Source organism: Bufo bufo, chromosome 7 (assembly GCF_905171765.1).
Source record: "Bufo bufo chromosome 7, aBufBuf1.1, whole genome shotgun sequence".
Classification (NCBI taxonomy): Eukaryota; Metazoa; Chordata; class Amphibia; order Anura; family Bufonidae; genus Bufo; species Bufo bufo.
This window is the reverse complement of record NC_053395.1, coordinates 11723176-11744992: the sequence shown is the minus strand read 5'-3', so window position 1 is coordinate 11744992 and position 21817 is coordinate 11723176. Positions and strand designations below refer to the sequence as shown.

General features: G+C 43.8%; 1 protein-coding gene across 4 annotated transcripts; it reads left to right on the top strand.

Annotated features, from left to right (window-relative positions):
- Nucleotides 1-5371: 5371 nt before the first annotated feature.
- Nucleotides 5372-11656, top strand: LOC121007542 (sulfotransferase 1 family member D1-like). 4 transcript variants are annotated; one of them, XM_040439561.1, is made up of 8 exons: nt 5372-5399; nt 7088-7283; nt 7435-7560; nt 7646-7743; nt 9480-9606; nt 10420-10514; nt 10714-10894; nt 10990-11656. In XM_040439561.1, the coding sequence occupies exons 2-8, from the start codon at nt 7151-7153 to the stop codon at nt 11094-11096; spliced, it is 867 nt and encodes a 288-aa protein (XP_040295495.1). In that variant the 5' UTR covers nt 5372-5399; nt 7088-7150; the 3' UTR covers nt 11097-11656. The 4 variants fall into 4 exon arrangements, with proteins under 4 accessions (XP_040295495.1, XP_040295493.1, XP_040295496.1 ...); XM_040439559.1 differs by having other exon boundaries at nt 5374-5399; nt 7052-7283; XM_040439562.1 differs by lacking the exon at nt 5372-5399 and adding an exon at nt 6498-6702.
- Nucleotides 11657-21817: the final 10161 nt, after the last annotated feature.

Genomic DNA, 21817 nt, shown 5'->3' with positions numbered 1-21817 from the left:
AGGACCTATTTTAGGCCAATTATTCAGTCTCTCTCTAAAGGCTCTTTGTACTAAGAAAGGATGACCATATCTTGCATTTAATTTTTACCAAGCTTGCTTGTAGGTTTCTTCATCTTTTCTATAGAAGTTACCTTCAAGAACTTTCTTTGCTTCCCCACCAACATATCTCTGAAGATAGAATAACTTGTTGATTGGACTGAAGCAATGATGCTCAATGATCATTTCAAAACTTGCCTTCCACTCTATGAACTTCAGTACGTCTTCTGAAAATACAGAGGGTTCCGGCACGGGAAGTCTAGCGAGGACTGAGTCGTAACACTCTCCTGAGCATTGCCGTGACATCTAGGAATAGAATCTTCCGGTTCTATTTTCTCACTTACTTCTGAATTAGGTGAGTCCTTTTTTTCATCTTTTCCGGTAGAGATAGAGGGTAAATCTACACACCTTTTTCCTAACACTGGACTAGGCCTCTCTTTGTCTTTCTGAGCAGGGATGAAAGGATAATGACTTATTTCCTCACTAAATGCCAATCTCATGGGCGTAATTAGGAAAGTAGGAGTCTGCTTCTTCACTTAGAACAGATTTAAAACTAAGACTACTCTGATTCATATCCTCTTCGTGTACTCTGAGTCTTGCTTCTATGATCTTAACTTCTTTTTGCCTTTCCAGATTTTTCATCTGTTGGCGCTGTGCCTCGATTTCAGCTTCCATTTGATGTCGCTGTGCCTCGATTTCAGCTTCCATTTGATGGCGCTGTGCCTCCATTTCAGCTTCCATCTGATGATGTTGTGCATCCTTTTCAGCTTGCTTTTCAGCCATCAGTTGACGCTGCGCCTCGATGGCAGCTTCCATCTCAATTTCTGCTTTTTTAACAGCAAGTTGTTCAACTAATTTTCTTTCTTTTGGTTGAAGTAATTAAGGACTCTGATATGTGGATGGCACTTCTGCTAGCGAAGGAAGTCACACTTGAAATTGTGGTTCCCCCTAAGGATCTAGCATAGTCTCTCATAAAAAGCTTGTTCATTCTACTTCTTGCTTTAACTTCATCATAGTTTTCTGCAGATGATAGTTCTCTCATGAGCTTTACTAAATCTTTAGCGGCCGCAGTACATGTGTCCATGTTCCTTACAATCTCCTGGGAAGGTGTCGTAAGTGACCGCAGGTTGACATTTGCTACCATAAACTCTGATTCAGATTCTTCTACCGTCTCTACCATATCACTCAAGTTCCCTTTTATACTTTTTTACTTTAGCTTTCTACGAATGTCTTTAATGTATAATTTCCACTTCTCATACATTCTGGTAACCAGTGCAAAATACGAGGATCATATAAATACAGGATCTGGCAGAGAGTACCCTGGAGACGCCTAGAATAACTAGAGGCCAGGGAGGACTGACAAAGCGTTAAAACATACTGTAATACTCCACATAAAGGTACTGTCCCAAAGGATAACAATGCGGAAAAATCTGCTCACAAATTATAAACATTTGCTAGGAAATTGCGCTTCATAATGATGGAGAAGAAAAGGCTGGACTGTGGTGCAGAGGAGGTGACGCTGAAACATTGTCGCGAAAAAGTTAAGAGGGTGAAGATATCGGGAAGGACAAGATGAGGGAAATCGTTTGGTGAGATTTTGGCACAGTGAATATTTGTCATTTGTACCTAATGGACATGAAAATGCAAATAGGAGACGATGAAGAACTGATATGGATAAGACCAGAGAACGGAGAAAAGGAGGCTGTAATGTAGAGTGATGGGAATGGGGCTGAGCGGCCATACCGAGCACAACCGTTATACAATGTGCGGAGCTCGGAGAGCTGAGAAGAGGCCATGGCGCTACTGTGAGCACTGCTGCCTTCTCCAACAGCTGATCGGCCGGGGACCAAGTGTCAGACGCCAACCAATCAGATACCGATGACCTAACCAGAGAATAAGTCATCAGTAGAAAAGCTTAGGAAAAGCTGTGGAATACTGTCTGCTGAGCTGTGTATCTAATCCTATCCTGTGTGATACTGTCTGCTGAGCGGTGTATCTAATCCTATCCTGTGTGATACAGTCTGCTGAGCGGTGTATCTAATCCTATCCTGGGTGATACAGTCTGCTGAGCGGTGTATCTAATCCCATCCTGTGTGATACAGTCTGCTGAGCGGTGTATCTAATCCTATCCTGTGTGATACTGTCTGCTGAGCGGTGTACCTAATCCTATCCTGTGTGATACTGTCTGCTGAGCGGTGTATCTAATCCTATCCTGTGTGATACTGTCTGCTGAGCGGTGTATCTAATCCTATCCTGTGTGATACTGTCTGCTGAGCGGTGTATCTAATCCTATCCTGTGTGATACTGTCTGCTGAGCGGTGTAATTAATCCTATCCTGTGTGATACTGTCTGCTGAGCGGTGTATCTAATCCTATCATGTGTGATACTGTCTGCTGAGCTGTGCATCTAATCCTATCCTGTGTGATACTGTCTGCTGAGCTGTGTATCTAATCCTGTCCTGTGTGATACTGTTTGCTGAGCTGTGTATCTAATCCTATCCTGTGTGATAGTCTGCTGAGCTGTGTATCTAATCCTATCCTGTGTGATACAGTCTGCTGAGCTGTGTATCTAATCCTATCCTGTGTGATACATATGAAACACAAGGAGAGAATGCACCAAACGGATATACTACTGACTATACTGGCAAGTCATAAATGCAGGTATTAAAAGCTGAGACTTTCGCCAATATATTCCTATCAGGAAAATATCGGAGCCCATCATGCACCACGTCACGGTCACTCAGCATGGCAGAGGGTCCTAACCGCTGCTCTAACTATGGTGTGAACAAGGTCTGGGGGTGATATAATTCAGCTCACAGCCAAGCTTCCACACAAAAGCCCAGCATGAATACTGCGGTAGTACAATGTGAACAAAGCCAGACTGTGAGCCACACCTACACCAGACCATGTGATGGAGGTTACCAGGTGCAATAGAGTGTTGGAATGCCAAGTAAAGGCACACACTCAAATCTAACAAGACAGAAACACAGAAATATAGTGGCAATTCTGGAGGAGCTGCTCAGCCCCTAACACTGTGGCGTGTCTTTCATTGGGGGAGCAGTCCGACCGCATGTGGACCACAGTAATCGACTATACCCAGCAAAATATGCATACAATGGAGGACGTCGGCGCGGTCCACATGCACCACAAGAGCAAACTACACAGAATGTAGCAAATAATCATATGAAACACAAGGAGAGAATGCACCAAACGGATATACTACTGACTATACTGGCAAGTCATAAATGCAGGTATTAAAAGCTGAGACTTTCGCCAATATATTCCTATCAGGAAAATATCGGAGCCCATCATGCACCCCGTCACGGTCACTCAGCATGGCAGAGGGTCCTAACCGCTGCTCTAACTATGGTGTGAACAAGGTCTGGGGGTGATATAATTCAGCTCACAGCCAAGCTTCCACACAAAAGCCCAGCATGAATACTGCGGTAGTACAATGTGAACAAAGCCATACTGTGAGCCACACCTACACCAGACCATGTGATGGAGGTTACCAGGTGCAATAGAGTGTTGGAATGCCAAGTAAAGGCACACACACTCAAATCTAACAAGACAGAAACAGAGAAATATAGTGGCAATTTTGCTGGGGATAGTCGATTACTGCGGTCCACATGCGGTCGGGCTGCTCCCCCAATGAAAGACACGCCACAGTGTCAGAGGCTGAGCATCTCCTCCAGAATTGCCACTATATTTCTCTGTTTCTGGCCTGTGTGATACAGTCTGCTGAGCTGTGTATCTAATCCTGTCCTGTGTGATACAGTCTGCTGAGCTGTGTATCTAATCCTAGCATGTGGAATACTGTCTGCTGAGCTGTGTATCTAATCCTATCCTGTGTGATACAGTCTGCTGAGCTGTGTATCTAATCCTATCCTGTGTGATACAGTCTGCTGAGCTGTGTATCTAATCCTATCCTGTGTGATACAGTCTGCTGAGCTGTGTATCTAATCCTATCCTGTGTAATATATCTGCTGAGCTGTGTATCTAATCCTATCCTGTGTGATACATCTGCTGAGCTGTGTATCTATTCCTATCCTGTGTGATACGGTCTGCTGAGCTGTGTATCTAATCCTATCCTGTGTGATACTGTCTGCTGAGCTGTGTATCTAATCCTATCCTGTGTGATACGGTCTGCTGAGCTGTGTATCTAATCCTGTCCTGTGTGATACAGTCTGCTGAGCCGTGTATCTAATTCTGTCCTGTGTGATACTGTCTGCTGAGCTGTGTATCTAATCCTATCCTGTGTGATACTGTCTGCTGAGCTGTGTATCTAATCCTGTCCTGTGTGATACGGTCTGCTGAGCTGTGTATCTAATCCTATCCTGTGTGATACTGTCTGCTGAGCTGTGTATCTAATCCTGTCCTGTGTGATACGGTCTGCTGAGCTGTGTATGAACTCCCATGAGATGACACCAGGACAGCGCCCGCCCCCTGATCCTTCCCTCCGTCCCGTGGCTTCTCCTGTATTAGTCGGTGCAGCCGCTCACTGTGCCAGGCTGTGTGGCGGAACCCGACTCGCCACTGGGCATTGCAGAGGCCTGGCTGCCCGCCCCCTACCTGCTGACTATGGCCCCTGGTAAATTGGTACGTTTGAATGCAATATTTGGGCATGTGGTATTTTATATTGCTGCTACTGGCCCTTTAATAGCCATCCGTGGACATATTATGACTTTTAGGAACAATGCCCCTTTAAGACTGTGTAGCAGATTGCATTCAGGCCGTCTTTAATATTATGTGTGTTATTATGGGTTCGGTTAAATTGTATCGCTATGTATTGTAAACTGTAATGTTTACTCTGTTACAGGCATTGTTGTTCTGTGCCTCTTCTCCTCCCCCTTTTTCCTGTCTCATTGTTTCCCCCAGCAAGGTGTTGTCTCAGGGACACTGGGAGACCAGTAATCTAGCTGCTCTGTCCCTCCTCCATCTCCCATCAGCCCTTGCTATTGTCTGCCCCCCCCCTTCCTTGTACCATAGTCAACTAGGTGCCCTATTGTATGTAAATGAGGCTGTTGGGGGGTTTAAAGTAGGTGTGCTGTGTCTAAATAAAGTGAGTTCCTGTTTTAACCCTCAAGGTGAAGTGTCGTCTCATTCTTGGGGGAGGATCGATTGCATGCTGTTCCAGTTTGACTGCTAGGAGTGTAAACCTATTCGTATGGTTTCCTATTCCACTGTCTACAGCATTCATCTGCTTGAAGAGGATTTATAGGCTTCTTCGGTTCGGTGATTGTGGTGTCTGCCAGAGTGCTTGGAAATCTCAGGAAACGCTAGGAGCATCCGTCAACGGAGGTACCCAGTCGGGGTGCCAGGTGATCCGTTACAGGCTGCATCCTCCTCTCTGCTATTTCTCAGGTAGGTACGGGGCGCTGTCGTGGCTGTCAGGTTATTTAGCGAGGGGGTCATTTTTTTTCTTTAGTAGTCATTTGATCTTTTCTTAGATCCTGTGCTGAAGAATTAGTGTAACGCCATCTGTATTTATCAGGTCCAACAAGACCTGGGCAGTGGTGCCCGTAGATCGCAGACCTCTACACGAGCCGTAAATTCACTTCTTCTCTGGGTTCTCCTAGGGGTACTGTGACAGGACCAGGGGGAAAGTGGTAGAAGGAGTCTACATTTCACCTAGGTTCCTGTCCTATACGTTCTAAAAAGCAGCCAGGGAATTGACAGCAAGAAAAACTAGGTTTTCTCTTTGCAAGGGTTTTGTTAAAAAATCTGGTTAGAAGGGCGAGGTTGCTTGGAGCAGAGAGAGTTGGGTGGGTCCCTGCTCCAATTAGCCCCTCCGGGTATTCAGGGTAACTGTGGCTAATCACCTTGGAACCTGGGGGTGCTATAAAAGGGCAGACGGCTCACTAGCTGATCTCTCTGCTCCTGTCAAGAACCTGCTGGGTGAGTGGAAAACAAGTGTGTTTTGCTGATGGCGCTGGGCACAAGGCTCAGTTTCATGTAGTTAGGGAGTGTATGGACTACTGCCTGTGTAGAAGTAGTGGCCAGATGGCCGGGTATTTCATTTGTTTTGAACTGTTTTGTTTAATTATTTTTCTGCAAAAATCAATAAAACTGTCTGAGGCCAGTTGCACCATACTTGCTTGGACTGGACTGTGTTTTATGTGCCTATAGCGCCCGTCTATCCCAGGAGACGGCGGTCCCGTGAGCTAATCCTGCTACAGTACTTACACACGGTGCAGATTGTATGCAGAAAATCCACATGAAATTCACATAAAAAACACATCAATCTGTATTATTTATCGGGTTTTGATGTGATATTTGTGCCTTTTTTGTTGCGGCTTTTGGTGCAGATTTTTGGTTTATGGTAACAACTTACTGAAGTCTTTGGGAAACCTCCGCTACATAAGGTGATTTGATATTCTGCACGGAAGGTCAATATCTGCAGAGAAGAAACAAGTGCAGATGAGATTTACGGTATCTAATCCCATTTACTCTGCTGTTACTGTATGCAGTTTTTCCACATGAGAATCCAAGCAGAAAAACGTTTGTAATCCACACCGTGTGCAGGTACCCTGAGCGTCCACTTACTGCAGCAACCCTGTATCAGGGTGGAACCTGTAGCCCTGTTCATCCAGCGCCTCCTGGTTCATGCACAGAATAGGACTACAGCAAAGACTGACACCTTCACAGACAGAACAGTACAATAAAGGAGGATTAATAGTAAATGTTTGGGTGCAGGGTATCAAAATGTTACAGGGGATTCCTACAGCAAAAAAGAAGGAGCCAGCCCACCGCCCCTATCTGTTTATCAGCAGTACGCAGCCAATGAGTTAATGTAATGGCGTCATCACTGAGGATTAAGATTCTGCCACATTTCCAGGGGCAGGGCCTTTACTTATAACGCTGCTGCAAGAAGAATTGTCGATGCAGCTCTGGATGTGACTAGAGGATATTGCTTGAGGATAACAAAGACACTAAGCTTTCAGGACAAGGAACGTGTAACTAAACATCAGCACAAGAGTCTTTACTAGCACTGGTTAACTCTTTCTTTGCTACAGCGTACAGACAGACGCCATATCTCCTCCTCTTTCCAGTGGTGCTGTTTGGTTGTCCTTACAGCTGAAAGCTTCCCCTCCTGCGCCGACAGATCTGCAGACATGATTGTCCGCCCCCCGCTGGGAGATGCGAGTGGGATGCCCATTTTGGGAACCTTTGCAGAAAACTGGGCGAACGTTCAGAAGTTCCAGGCTGGAGAAGGAGACGTGCTGATAGACACCTACCCCAAATCTGGTAGGACTATGGACACTTCTGAATATCATAGGTGTGCAGAGGTTGGGGGCACACCAGGGCCCAGGAGACTGAGCCACCCTGAAGCTCCTTTTGCCTCATATCTTATTTCTCTGAGCTATGTTGACCCGTGCCATGTCTTGCCGCTTCTCAGGTACCACCTGGATCAGTGAGATTGTAGACTTAATTCTACAGGATGGAGATAAAAAGAAAGCCCAGCGCGGAGCCATTTTCGAGCGGGTGCCCTTTCTGGAGTTTGCAGTGCCTGAAATACCAACAGGTAGGTGATGCCGATACAGTCACTTCTTTTATAATATATTCAACCATACCTTCCAACATCTAACTTGTCACCTCATCCTCCTCAGGGACTGAATTGCTTAATGCAATAAAGCCTCCACGAGTGATCAAATCTCATTTATCCGTGCAAACCCTGCCGAACAGCTTCTGGGAAAAGAACTGCAAGGTACTGGATATAACAAGATGTGGTCTTTTTGTGGACCTTGGCTGGTGACAACCTATCATAGACTCAGGTCTATTATTTCCTCCTGTAGGCCCTGGTCTACATCTCTAGAGCTTGGTCTATCACTGCTAATAAAGCTATGTCTACTGTTCCTGCCATGTAACAGGCTTATATTTATCTTCCTTGCAGTAGGAATTGGTCACACATTACTCTAAAGGACCAGGTCCATCTCTTCTTGTAGAATTGGGTCCACCTACTGCATATCCTTCATGTGTGGTCTCTTGCTTTATGATTAGGTCCAAATAATGCTCTATTATCAGGTGTCTCATACTGGGCAGCCTACTATATCTCTCTATGTTGGCCAGGTCTAGTTCTCCTCCTCGAGTGCTCATCTCATTTTCTTTGACCTCTATCCAGGTCTGTTCTGCTTCATCTCTTTCCACATAAACCCAAATATTAGACTCTTTGGCTTTGAAGACAGTTTTACTATGTAACCATTTTGTTCCCGTGAACTTTGTCAGTCACTCAAATGTCTCTCAGTGCAGCATTTTCTTATGCCATCTGGACACAATGTATGGATTATCCAGGTCCACTCTCTCAGAAGATGTATACGCTGCTCACAAAAAGTTAGGGATATTTGGCTTTTTACAGGTTAACTTAATGTGACCATCTCTAACCTTCTGAATGCACATGTCCAACCGTTCATTATTTTAGTACTTTTGCACGGCTGTTTAATTCATGAATCACCCAATACATTTCCTGGTGCAATTAGAACTGATATTTAAACAGCCCGTCTCATCATGCTGTTCACATTTTGACATCATGAGACCAAAACGACACCTAACAATTGAGAAACAGGACCTCGCCATTGTGAGGCTTCAAGCAGGATGTTCTCAGATGGAAGTGGCCACTGAGCCTTGAGTGGAGTGTCATCAGCAGGTTGAGTGTCATCAGCAGGTTGTATCAGAGATACAGAGAGACTGAAAGTCACAGAAAGGCAGAGAAGTGGACATTCTTTGGCCACATCCCACACTGATGACCACTTCATTGTGAACAATGACCTGTGGAACCGGATGATGAATGCCGCACAACTCCAGGCACATATAAGGGAGGTGAGAGGCACCCGAATGTCACGTCAGACTATTCAAAACCGTTTACATCAGCATGGACTGAATGCTAGGCCACCTGCAAGGTACCTGATGACACCACCAGGCACAGGCGTCATCGTCTTGCATGGGCCAGGGAGCATCTAGGGTTAGAGACTGGGGTACCTCAAATGGAGTGGCCTGCACTTTATTCAGACCTGAATCCCATTGAAAACCGCATAGAGGCTTGTAACTTTGTACACCAGAACCTCAATGACCTGAGGGCCACCCTTCAAGAAGAGTGGGATCCCATGCCTCAGCAGACAATAAGTCGACTTGTGAACTGCAGGAGACGTTGTCGTCAACCTCTAATTGATGATAAAGGCTACAGGACAAATTATTGAGACAATGACCTTTTTTTTTGTGGGGGTATACCCAGCACTGGTGTTGGCTTTTGTTTCAATAAGTTGTTTGAGGTGAGGAAGTCACCATTTCTGCTTCTACGTAAATGCCCGACTTTCATGATATAATATCACTGGAGCCGGAACGTTTGCGTTTTACATAAATTTCACCTGAAAGCCAAATATCCCAAACTTTTTGTGAGTATTGTATATCTATATATATATAAAACGGTGTATTGTCTTCTACCCACAGGTCATCTACGTGGCCCGAAATATTAAGGATGTGTTAGTGTCGTATTATCACTTCGTCCGCATGGCCCCTATGTTCCCAGATCCTGGAACTTTTGAAGAGTTTCTACAAAGCTTCATAGAGGGAAAAGGTATATATGGGTTGTATGTTATCTGCTGCTTTATAGGCACAGCTCATGGTGAAAATGTTCTGACATCTTAAAGTGGCCATATGCACTAGATAGCTGTCAGCCAGTAGATCTTCCTACCGATGCCCCACACACATACACACTGGCTTCAGCCAAGCATGCATGTTTCTTAATGGTAAGGCGGAATAAGCTGCTTCCAGACTTCTCTATCCACAGCCTTGAGGTAAAAAGAATTCAGCATGCTAGGATGATATCTGCAGCAGAGGTTCCAGCAGGAGCCTCCATCACAGATTCTGGCAACACGGTATACGCTGGTATTTTGTACCTATCAGGGGAGAGGTGGGACACCCCCATAAGGATTAGATGGTTTCCCAGTCATGCTGAAATCAGCAAATTTGGATGACATCCATCTATGTTTGGCCGCCTTTACAGTTGTCCTAAGAACAAGATAACAACTTGACCCTCCGACCTCCCGGAGACCTCTCACAACCTGTAGAGATAATAGAGGTTCAGAAACAGGCGGACTCTTTATTCTAAGGAGTTAGGGGTGCTAATTAATTCTTCTGGCACTTCAGGAGCTCCCTCTAATTCAGTTCAGGGTATGTCCATTTTTGCAAAGCTCATGTGTGAGTAAGGCTTCAGTGTCTGATGATTGGCTTGGCAACCAGTCTGCTCCACTTCCTCTGCGGTGACTCCCACCATACGGTTTAAACTTTGGAGCTGGTGCAATCAGATGTAGAGAGGGGGTAAGATGGAGGGGAGTAACACAGGTAGGTAGGATACCCTTTTAATGATGTCCTTGCTTGTCTTCTCTAGTTGCTTATGGATCATGGAGCGATCACGTCAAGGGCTGGTGGAAGATAAGGCAGGAGAGAGACATCCTCTACCTCTTCTATGAGGACATGTTAGCGGTGAGGTGAACAGTTTTATCCACTTATTTTTTTAAATGATATCAGAATGGGCTTATTTGATCAATGTCGTCATCTCCTTGGATTGACTGGCAATATCGACAGGTATATTTGTGTCTGGTCTCTAGGGTACTAAGCACTATATTTTTGAAGCCCATCTACATAAGTGTTTTTGTTAGTTGACTTCTGAACCTCAATTTAGGAACCAAAACGTGAGATCAGAAAAGTGATGAAGTTCTTGAGGAAGGATTTACCTGAAGATGTTCTGGAGAAGATTTACCAGTCCACTACCTTTAAGGCCATGAAAGAGAACAGCATGACCAACTACAGCACCATGCCTTCCCACGTCATGGACTTAACCATCTCACCCTTCATGAGGAAAGGTATGAAGTGTCCCTTCCCACTGATGACATCATAGTGACATAGGTCTGCAGTAGACACGTCATAGTCCTTACATCTTGTACGTCCTTTATTTCAGGGATCAGCGGAGACTGGAAGAGCCATCTCACTGTGGCTCAAAATGAACTACTTGATGAATACTACAAGAAGGAGATGTCTGACACCGATCTGACCTTCCGCTTCTAAAACCTTGACATAACTCACATACCTCATGTATACGCCATTTTATAGCTTAAACACTCATTTTCCTGATTTCTATTATTCTTGTGGGTTGGTTGGATGTTTTTGGCATTAAGTGTTATTCACTGTTTCTACACCCGTAAGGAAGCCTCATAAACATTGGTCCAGCCCACAACATGGCTGCCTTCCCATTATGGACACTGCTCCTTTCACGGGACCGCACAGCATTATAATGATTTAAAATGCTGTTTGTCTCTGCCCGGCCTTACATCTACTAAATTATACTGACATAATGCTGTCAGTGTAATTCAGTCAGTAGATGTAAGGTCAGGCAGAGACACACAGCATTATAAATCATTATAATGCCATGCGATCCTGTGAAAGAAGCAGTGTTCATAACGTGAAATCACAGTCCCACACCGAGCTTGGTTTTTTCTCACTGGACACTCTTGTCTGAAATTCCCCTTAGCCATCACACAGTGAACTCTAGATAATACATCAGCGTTCCCCTGCAGTTTTCCCGTCTTATGTTCCATTGTAAAATTAAAATTCTGTAAAGACCAGAACCATCTGGTCACTCGTGCATTTCTCTCTTTGTTATATTCATCCACTCAAGAGGAGCATGGTCGGTCACCAAGGTAAATTTCCTACCACCCAGCAGATAGTATCTGAGTGACTCCAATACTCATTCACAAGGTGTGACAGAACTGCTCCCAACCCTGAATCAGAAGCATCCGTCTGGCATCCTATCACACCTTATATACCCACTGAGGGATATGTGTGCAGACAGCCTATCACACACCTTATATACCCACTGAGGGATATGTGTGCAGACAGCCTATCACACACCTTATATACCCACTGAGGGATATGTGTACAGATAACCTATTACACACCTTATATACCCACCAAGGGATATGTGAGCAGACAGCCTATTACACACCTTATATACCCACAAGGGATATGTGTGCAGACAGCCTATCACACCTTATATACCCACAAGGGATATGTGTGCAGACAGCCTATCACACACCTTATATACCCACCAAGGGATATGTGTGCAGACAGCCTATCACACACCTTATATACCCACCAAGGGATATGTGTACAGACAGCCTATCACACCTTATATACCCACCGAGGGATATGTGTGCAGACAGCCTATCATACACCTTATATACCCACCAAGGGATATGTGTGCAGACAGCCTATTACACACCTTATATACCCACAAGGGATATGTGTACAGACAGCCTATCACACCTTATATACCCACAAGGGATATGTGTACAGACAGCCTATTACACACCTTATATACCCACAAGGGATATGTGTGCAGACAGCCTATCACACCTTATATACCCACAAGGGATATGTGTACAGAGAGCCTATCACACACCTTATATACCCACAAGGGATATGTGTGCAGACAGCCCATCACACCTTATATACCCAGCGAGGGATATGTGTGCAGACAGCCTATCACACACCTTATATACCCACCAAGGGATATGTGTACAGACAGCCTATGACACATCTTATATACCCACAAGGGATATGTGTGCAGACAGCCTATCACACACCTTGGGACCAAGCGCCTAAATCCAATTATTGAAAAAATATAAATACAGACCTCCAGCTTCTATTCAGTGACAACCTTTATTCTTAGAGTTGCTGTAAAAACGACAGTGTATTCACATCTACGCGTTTCGGATCGATTACTTCTGACCCTTCCTCATGCACCGAGGGATATGTGTGCAGACAGCCTATCACACCTTATATACCCGAGGGATATGTGTACAGACAGCCTATCACACATCTTATATACCCACCAAGGGATATGTGTGCAGACAGCCTATCACACATCTTATATACCCACGAGTGATATGTGTGCCGACAGCCTATCACACACCTTATTTACCACAGAGGAATATGTGTGCAGACAGCATCTCACACCCCTTATATACCAACCGAGGGATATGTGTACAGACAGCCTATTACACACCTTATATACCCACCGAGGGATATGTGTGCAGACAGCCTATCACACCTTATATACCCACCGAGGGATATGTGTGCAGACAGCCTATCACACCTTAAATACCCACCGCGGGATATGTGTGCAGACAGCCTATCACACTACTTATATATAGAGATGTCGCGAACATAAAATTTTCCATTCGCAAACGGCGAACGCGAATTTCCGCAAATGTTCACGAACCGCCATGGACTTCAATAGGCAGGCGAATTTTAAAACCCACAGGGACTCTTTCTGGCCACAATAGTGATGGAAAAGTTGTTTCAAGGGGACTAACACCTGGACTGTGGCATGCCGGAGGGGGGTCCATGGCAAAACTCCCATGGAAAATTACGTAGTTGACGCAGAGTGTGGTAAGCTGAATTCGCAATGCGATTAATATAACCTGCATTAATCGCATTGCGAATTCAACTTAGAGCTAAGTTCCTAATGGTTGTATTGCTAGAATTGACTAATATAACGAATATAGCACTATATTCTCAATCTTCGTTATATCCTAGCAATACAACCATTAGGAACCCAGCTCTAAGTGGAATTCGCAATGCGATTAATATAACCTGTATTAGGCTGAGTTCACACGAGCATGTCCGGATGCGTTGCGGCAAACCCGCGCGAGTAGGTACCCAATTGCAGTCAGTTTTGACTGCGATTGCGTTCCATTGTTCAGTTTTTATCGCGCGGATGCAATGCGTTTTGCACGCGTGTGATAAAAAACTGACTGTGGTACCCAGACCCGAACTTCTTCACAGAAGTTCAGGTTTGGGTTCGGTGTTGTGTAGATGTAATTATTTCCCCTTATAACATGGTTATAAGGGAAAATAATAGCATTCTTTAATACAGAATGCTTAGTAGGTGGTCAATTGAGGGTTAAAAAAATAATTAACTCACCTTCTCCTCTTGATCGCGTAGCTGCCGGTCTCTTCTTACTTCTTTAATCATGAGCTGCCGGCTAAAGGACCTGTGGTGTCGTCAGATCACATGGTCCACCACCTACTAAGCATTCTGTATTAAAGAATGCTATTATTTTCCCTTATAACCGTGTTATAAGGGAAAATATTACAGTGAATAAACTGTCACCTAGCAACCATGCGTGAAAATCGCACCGCATCCCAACTTGATTGCGGATGCTTGCGATTTTCACTCAGCTCCATTCACTTCTATGGGGCCTGCGTTGCGTGAAAAACGCACAATATAGAGCATGCTGCGATTTTCACGCAACGCATAAGTGATGCGTGAAAATCACCGCTCATGTGCACAGCCCCATAGAAGTGAATGGGTCCAGATTCAGTGCGGGTGCAATGCGTTCACCTCATGCATTGCACCCGCGTGGAAATCTCGCCCGTGTGAACTCAGCCTTAATCGCATTGCGATTACAACTTAGATCTGAGTTCCTAATGGTTGTATTGCTAGAATTGACGAATATAACGAATATAGCACTATATTCTCAATCTTCGTTATATTCTAGCAATACAACCATTAGGAACCCAGCTCTAAGTTGAATTCGCAATGCGATTACAACTTAGTCAAATTTGTGACACTGCAGCTTCAGAATGAATCTAAAATGGATGCTGTCCTTGCTTTTTGATAGGAGGTGGGAGGGTCTGGGAGGGAGGGTCTGCTGCTGATTGGCTGGAATATGTCTACTGACTGTGAGGTACAGGGTCAAAGTTTGCTCAATGATGATGTATAGGGGGCGAACCGAACATCGCATATGTTCGCCCGCCGCGGCGAACGCGAACAAGCTATGTTCGCCGGCGAATAGTTTGGGACATCTCTACTTATATACAGGCCCGTCTTTAATATTGATTAGACCCTGGGCAAGAATTTACTTGGGCCCCCTGGATCCCGCCTTCCCACACCCTAGCATGCAATCACACCCTCCACCACAACACACACAAAAAATAAAAAAACAAGTAATATACAGTACAGACCAAAAGTTTGGACACACCTTCTCATTCAAAGAGTTTTCTTTATTTTCATGACTATGAAGGCATCAAAACTATGAATTAACACATGTGGAATTATATACATAACAAACAAGTGTGAAACAACTGAAAATATGTCATATTCTAGGTTCTTCAAAGTAGCCACCTTTTGCTTTGATTACTGCTTTGCACACTCTTGGCATTCTCTTGATGAGCTTCAAGAAGTAGTCCCTGAAATGGTCTTCCAACAGTCTTGAAGGAGTTCCGAGAGATCCTTAGCACTTGTTGGCCCTTTTGCCTTCACTCTGCGGTCCAGCTCACCCCAAACCATCTCGATTGGGTTCAGGTCCGGTGACTGTGGAGGCCAGGTCATCTGGCGCAGCACCCCATCACTCTCCTTCATGGTCAAATAGCCCTTACTTTCAAAGTTTCCCCAATTTTTCGGCTGACTGACTGACCTTCATTTCTTAAAGTAATGATGGCCACTCGTTTTTCTTTACTTAGCTGCTTTTTTCTTGCCATAATACAAATTCTAACAGTCTATTCAGTAGGACTATCAGCTGTGTATCCACCTGACTTCTCCTCAATGCAACTGATGGTCCCAACCCCATTTATAAGGCAAGAAATCCCACTTATTAAACCTGACAGGGCACACCTGTGAAGTGAAGACCATTTCAGGGGACTACCTCTTGAAGCTCATCAAGAGAATGCCAAGAGTGTGCAAAGCAGTAATCAAAGCAAAAGGTGGCTACTTTGAAGAACCTAGAATATGACATATTTTCAGTTGTTTCACACTTGTTTGTTATGTATATAATTCCACATGTGTTAATTCATAGTTTTGATGCCTTCAGTGTGAATCTACAATTTTCATAGTCATGAAAATAAAGAAAACTCTTTGAATGAGAAGGTGTGTCCAAACTGTTGGTCTGTACTGTATATAATATAGCTTACAGTGAATTACTGTAAATACTTACAGTTCTGAAGACTCCAGCAGGCTCAGGATCAGTGCTCTGGGCAGCTGGGCTCAGGTGGAAGTGGGCACCACTCTGCAGTTCAGGAAGGAGACCGGGGCTCGGCTCACCATAGCATTGCAGTGCCTCTGCGTGATGTCACGGCGCACGGTGTACGCAAAGGGCAGGGGAGGTCGGGAGGAGGAGCAAGCAAGTACCGTATTTTTCGCCCTATAAGATGCACCGGCCCATAAGACGCACCTAGGTTTTAGAGGAGGACAATAAGAAAAAAATAATATTTTCCACTACACCTCAGGTCAGACCACCAATCAGACCCCCAATGTTAATCAGACCTCAGCTGACAGCCACAATCAGACCCCCAATATTAAAGGGAACCTGTCACCAGGATTTTGGGTATAGAGCTGAGGACATGGGGTGCTAGATGGCCGCTAGCACATCTGCAATACCCAGTCCCCATAGTTCGGTGCTTTTATTGTGTAAAAAAACTATTTGATACATATGCAAATTAACCTGAGATGAGTCAGAGCTTGAAAATATGACTGTTCTCTGGTCACACAAGTAAGATAGGACTCTTTTATGGTAATTTGCATATGTATCAAATCGTTTTTTTTACACAAAAGCACACAGAGCTATGGGGACTGGATATTGCGGATGTGCTAGCGGCCATCTAGCAACCCATGTCCTCAGCTCTATACCCAAAATCCCGGTGACAGGTTCCCTTTAATAAGACCCTCAATCAGACCTCATATAATCCGCCCAATACCATATATCTGCCCCCCAATGCCATATATCTGCCCCCCAATGCCATATATCAGCCCCCAGCCTCATATATTATCCCCCAATGCCATATATCAGCCCCCCAGTCTCAGGTATCAGCCCCCCAGCCTCATAAATCAGCCCCCCAGCCTCATGTATCAGCCCCCCAGTCTCATGTATCAGCCCCCAGCCTCATATCAGCCCCCCCAGCCTCATATATCAGCCCCCCAGCCTATAAGTCTAACCAGACTGTCTATTACTCTGTAATTCTATGGAAACAGTAGGTTTAAAGAGCACACCAAATGCTTCAAATAACGTCTTTATTAACTTAAACTTTTCTTCATATATAACACTGCCGCCTCCGCAGCTTATAGTCCATGTACATAACACGGGTTTATAAGATATCACAAAATAGCGGTATGCATAAGTTGGTGGTTCAACTGTTCAATCTTGTCATTCAACATACAATGGTGGATATATTTTTCTCTTCAGTATCTGTACTGTCACTTTAAGTTATTTAAGCACTTTATGATCTCTCTGAGAGGTATATCTGAGGTCTAACTAATAGTTCTACTTGCAGTATGCAGTTAGTAGTGACTATTTGCAGATTGGTTTAGTATGATCTGGTATGGTTGTATGAAATTTGGATTGCAATATGGAATCTGAATGCTTGCAATTGTATGTTTGCAATTTGCATTTGAAATTGTAGGGTTCCAGCTGGTGGAACTGTAAGTAAACACATATATATATAGTTCAGTTTACAGTTCTATACACAATATTAACAATATGAACATTATATAACTGTTTTAACTACCTATTTTGGCCTCTTGTTCCCATAAAACTCAGCTCTCAGTGGAGTGCATGTCTTTTCAGCTCCTGTCTCTGGTGAATAATGATTCCAGCAGCACCTGCTAAGGGAATTCCCAGACAGGATGTGTGTGAAGCTGGCTGTGATTGGTGAAAACTCTTGCTGTGTGAGAAGCTGGCTGTGATTGGTCTAGACTTCTGCCCAGCAACAACAGATTAACACTATGCTTTCTGTTGTTTCTGCTGTGTCACTGAGCTTACCTTACATTACAAAATTAATCTTAAAGGCATATTATCTTTTTCTGCTTCTGTGAACACAATAGATAACAGTTATATGACATCCAAAACATGAATTCACAGTAAATAACTCTGCTTTTGTCTTTCTTTAACACATAAACATAGGAACTGTATTAAGGCTATTGGCAGGTCTAGCAGTATACACATATAAGCTATACTAGCAACCTAGAACAGTTCTTAGCTGGCCAGCTACACTCCCACCAAAATTACCTATTTTTCTATGTTCTTAGTGGTAGGACTTGAACATGAATTTGAGGAATATGCCATCAGGTTCTCAACTTCCAAGTGTCTTTTATCACTCTCAAGTAGAACAACTAACTTCTGTATAGGACGTTCCAACCTGAGTGGAGTAGTGAGACGTTTTCCTTTTTTGTCAAGTTTTGAGTCTCCTATTTGTAACAACACTCTTCTTACTAGTTTGTCTTCATCCTTTTGAACTTCTAGAACTTTGGCCAATTTCCATTGACTTCTAGGTAAATTTTCTTCTTTTACTAACACTATGTCACCAACTTGGACATTTCTTTTGGGTGTTTGCCATTTACTTTTTAGCATAACATTGGCTAAGTACTCTTTCCTCCATCTATTCTAAACCTGATCTGATAGATATTGAACTCTTCGCCACCTCCTTTTAGCATATAAATCCTCTTTGGTGAACTTACCAGGTGGTGGCTGTATGTAATCAGACTTAAGGTGAAGTAGATGGTTAGGAGTTAAAGGGTCCAAACTTGTTGGATCGTTGATGTTATCAACTGTGTGTGGACGACTGTTAACAATAGACATTACTTCATAGAATAGGGTCCTAAGTGAAGCATCATCTTTTCTTTCGGCGTTCCTTTTCAACACTGAACTTAACACATTTCTCACAGTTCTGATTTGTCTTTCCCAAACTCCTCCTGTATGGCTTGCATGTGGAGCATTCATATGAAAATCAAACTGTTTTTCTAACAAAAATCTCAGTTACTTTTTCTTTATCAATCTCTTTTAGCGTTTTCTTTAATTCATTCTTTGCTCCGACAAAATTAGATCCTTGGTCAGATCTAAGCTCTTTGACAGTACCTCTAATGGCAATGAAACATCTCAAGGCGTTGATGAATGTGTCAGTTGACATATCTTCTAACATTTCCAGGTGAATTGTTCTGGAGCTCAGACATGTAAATATTAGTCCATATCTCTTGTACTCCTTGCGGTTCTGTTTGGTGATGAATGGGCCAAAACAATCCATTCCGCTATAAAGAAATGGTGGTGATGGGTTTACACGATCTGCCGGTAAATCTGCCATTCTTTGTTTTTCTGTAGGTCTACGTGCCTTTCTGCAGACTACACATTTACTTATATACTTTGCTATAACTTTGCTTCCTTTCACAATCCAGTAACCACCTTCTCTCAAACAGCTTTGGGTAAAGTTTCTTCCTTGATGCAAGGATATGTTGTGGTAGTGATCAATAATCAATCTTGTGAAGGTCGAATTTTTGGGTAGAATTGCTGGATGCTTCACTCTGCTAGGTAACAACGCATTTTCCAGTCTCCCTCCTACCTTCAGTATACCATCCTGCAGAACAAGATTAAGCTTGTACAATGGGTGGTTATTTGGAAGCCTTTTAGGTTCTTGACGAAGTCTCTTCAACTCTTCACTGTAGAATTTCTGTTGAATGAGTCTTATGACTGTTCCTTCAGCTTTCAGTCTTGCTTCTACATTCAATGATTCCTTCTTTCTGATTCCCATTGCCAAACGTTGAATTAGAGCTACTACGTTTATAACTGTATTCCATTTTGAACATCTGGCTAGTCTTTCAAGTATGTCACCTTGACACTTGGCAGCAGTGCTCAATGTTTGTACAACTTTTACTTCTGGATCACCCATAGACAATTCTGTGTAACCTTTACTGGGCGTGATTTCCTTTTCCCAAAGGAACTCTGGACCGTTGAACCAATTAGTATTTTTTTATTCTGTTACATTCAGCCCTCTTGAAGCATGATCTGCTGAGTTATGCTTTGTGTCAATGTGATGCCAATGTTCCGGATTTGTTATTTCCCAAATTTTCTAAACTCTGTTGGCGACAAAGATATGGAATCTTCAAGCTTCGTTCTTTATGTATCCGAGGACAACTTGTAAGTCTGTCCAAAAATATTCTTCATCTATTTCCAATTCTAATTCTTCTCTCAGAAACTTGCTTACTGATGCTGAAACTACGGCTGCTGTCAGTTCAAGTCTTGGTATTGTCTGAATACTAGTAGGTGCAACTCTGGCCTTCCCCATAACCAGGGCACAGTGTATCTTGTCTTCTCCTATTACTCTGATGTAGGAGCACTAACCATAACCATAACTACTGGCATCTGAAAAGGTATGAAGTTCTATTTTCTTGTACTTTCCGAAATCATGAGGTACAAAACTTCTGGGTATCCGAACTTCTCTCAAGTTTTGCAAGTCTCTTATCCAACTCTCCCACCTTGGCCTCAAATTTTCAGTTATAGGCTCATCCCATCCCAACTTCTGTCTGCATGAATCTTGCAGTATTTATTTTGCTCTGAGGATTACTGGGGCCAAGAATCCCAATGGATCAAATATAGAAGCCACTGCGGAAAGAATGGTTCGTCTAGTTTCAACTTTTTCTTCAATAGATACTTCAAAGAAGAACTTGTCGTTCTCTACATTCCATCCCAATCCAAGTACATTCGGAACTGGAAGATGATCATAATTGAGATCTACATTCTTCATTGTTGCTGCACGTTCAGAGTTACTGATGGATTCCAGTACCTCTCTGTTGTTTGAGATGAATTTGTGAAGGCGCAGGTTTCCTCTTGCGCATAACTCTTGGCTTTCTTTCACTAGTTTGATTGCAGATTCTGTGGACTCTAGACTTATAAGACCATCATCTACATAAAAGTTTTTCTTCAGAAAATTTGCTGCTAATGGGCAATTCATTTAATTCTGATTAGCTAGGTACTGTAACGGGGTGCCGAAGGCGCACTCGGTCTCCCATCAGCCGCAGACCTGCTGCTTAGCTTCGGGAGCGAGGATCTGTGTTTGATCTTGTTCCCAGGGCAGCTTTGCTAGCTGGGAGGCTCCCTGCTCCTAAGTCTGCCTTGAGCGCCGAGCTGATCACTCGGTGCTCTACTGGTCGGTCTGTCGGTCATGTGATGCTGGCCACGTCACATGACCCTCACTCCCCACTATAAATACAGGCAGCCTGCTGGCCACAGGTTGCCTGTTAATTTTAGGTATCTGGTGATTGTTTTGTTCCTGCATACTTACCTGATCCTGTGTTCCCTGATGATTCTCTGCCTGCTCCTCCTGTACTACGCATCTCTCCTGGTATCCTGACCCCGGCTTCCACCTGACGATTCTTTGCGGACTCCTGTTGTACTTTGTTTCTCTCCTGGTATTTGACCTCGGCTTTTCCTGACTATTCTCTGCTCATTCCTTAGTACTGCTTAGCTCTCTAGGTATTGACCCGGTCCGTTCTCGTTCCGTTATTTGTCTTGTCTGTCTTCCCAGCACGTATCCTAAGTTAGGGACTGCCATCTAGTTGTCCCCTGTCATTAGGACTTGCGAGGCAAGTAGGCAGGGCCAGGGGTGAGGGTGGAACGCAGTGGTCACTATCCTTTCCCCTGTGTGTAGTGTACGTTACCGTCACAGGTACTTTATACCATAATCTTCATTCTTCACATGAAACTGGTGGAACATTTTTTCAACGTCACACATGACTGCTACGGGATACTTTCTGAATCTACAGAGTACTCCATGCAGAGTGTTTGTAAGATCTGGTCCTTTTAGTAGATGATCATTCAATGCAACACCATTGTACTTTGCTGAGCAATCAAATACTACTCTAATCTTATCTGGTTTCTTTGAGTGGTAAACACCTTGATGTGGGATGTACCACACTTCTCCTTTTTTAGGTTTGTTATTAACTTTCTCTGCATGTCCTTCTT

Bases quoted from the DNA above. Each gene is read 5' to 3' on its own strand.
- LOC121007542 (XM_040439561.1), top strand. From the start codon at position 7,151: ATGATTGTCCGCCCCCCGCTGGGAGATGCGAGTGGGATGCCCATTTTG. The intron at 7,744-9,479 runs GTACTGGATATA...TTCTACCCACAG, and splicing joins TCTGGGAAAAGAACTGCAAG to GTCATCTACGTGGCCCGAAA. The intron at 10,895-10,989 runs GTATGAAGTGTC...CCTTTATTTCAG, and splicing joins CTCACCCTTCATGAGGAAAG to GGATCAGCGGAGACTGGAAG.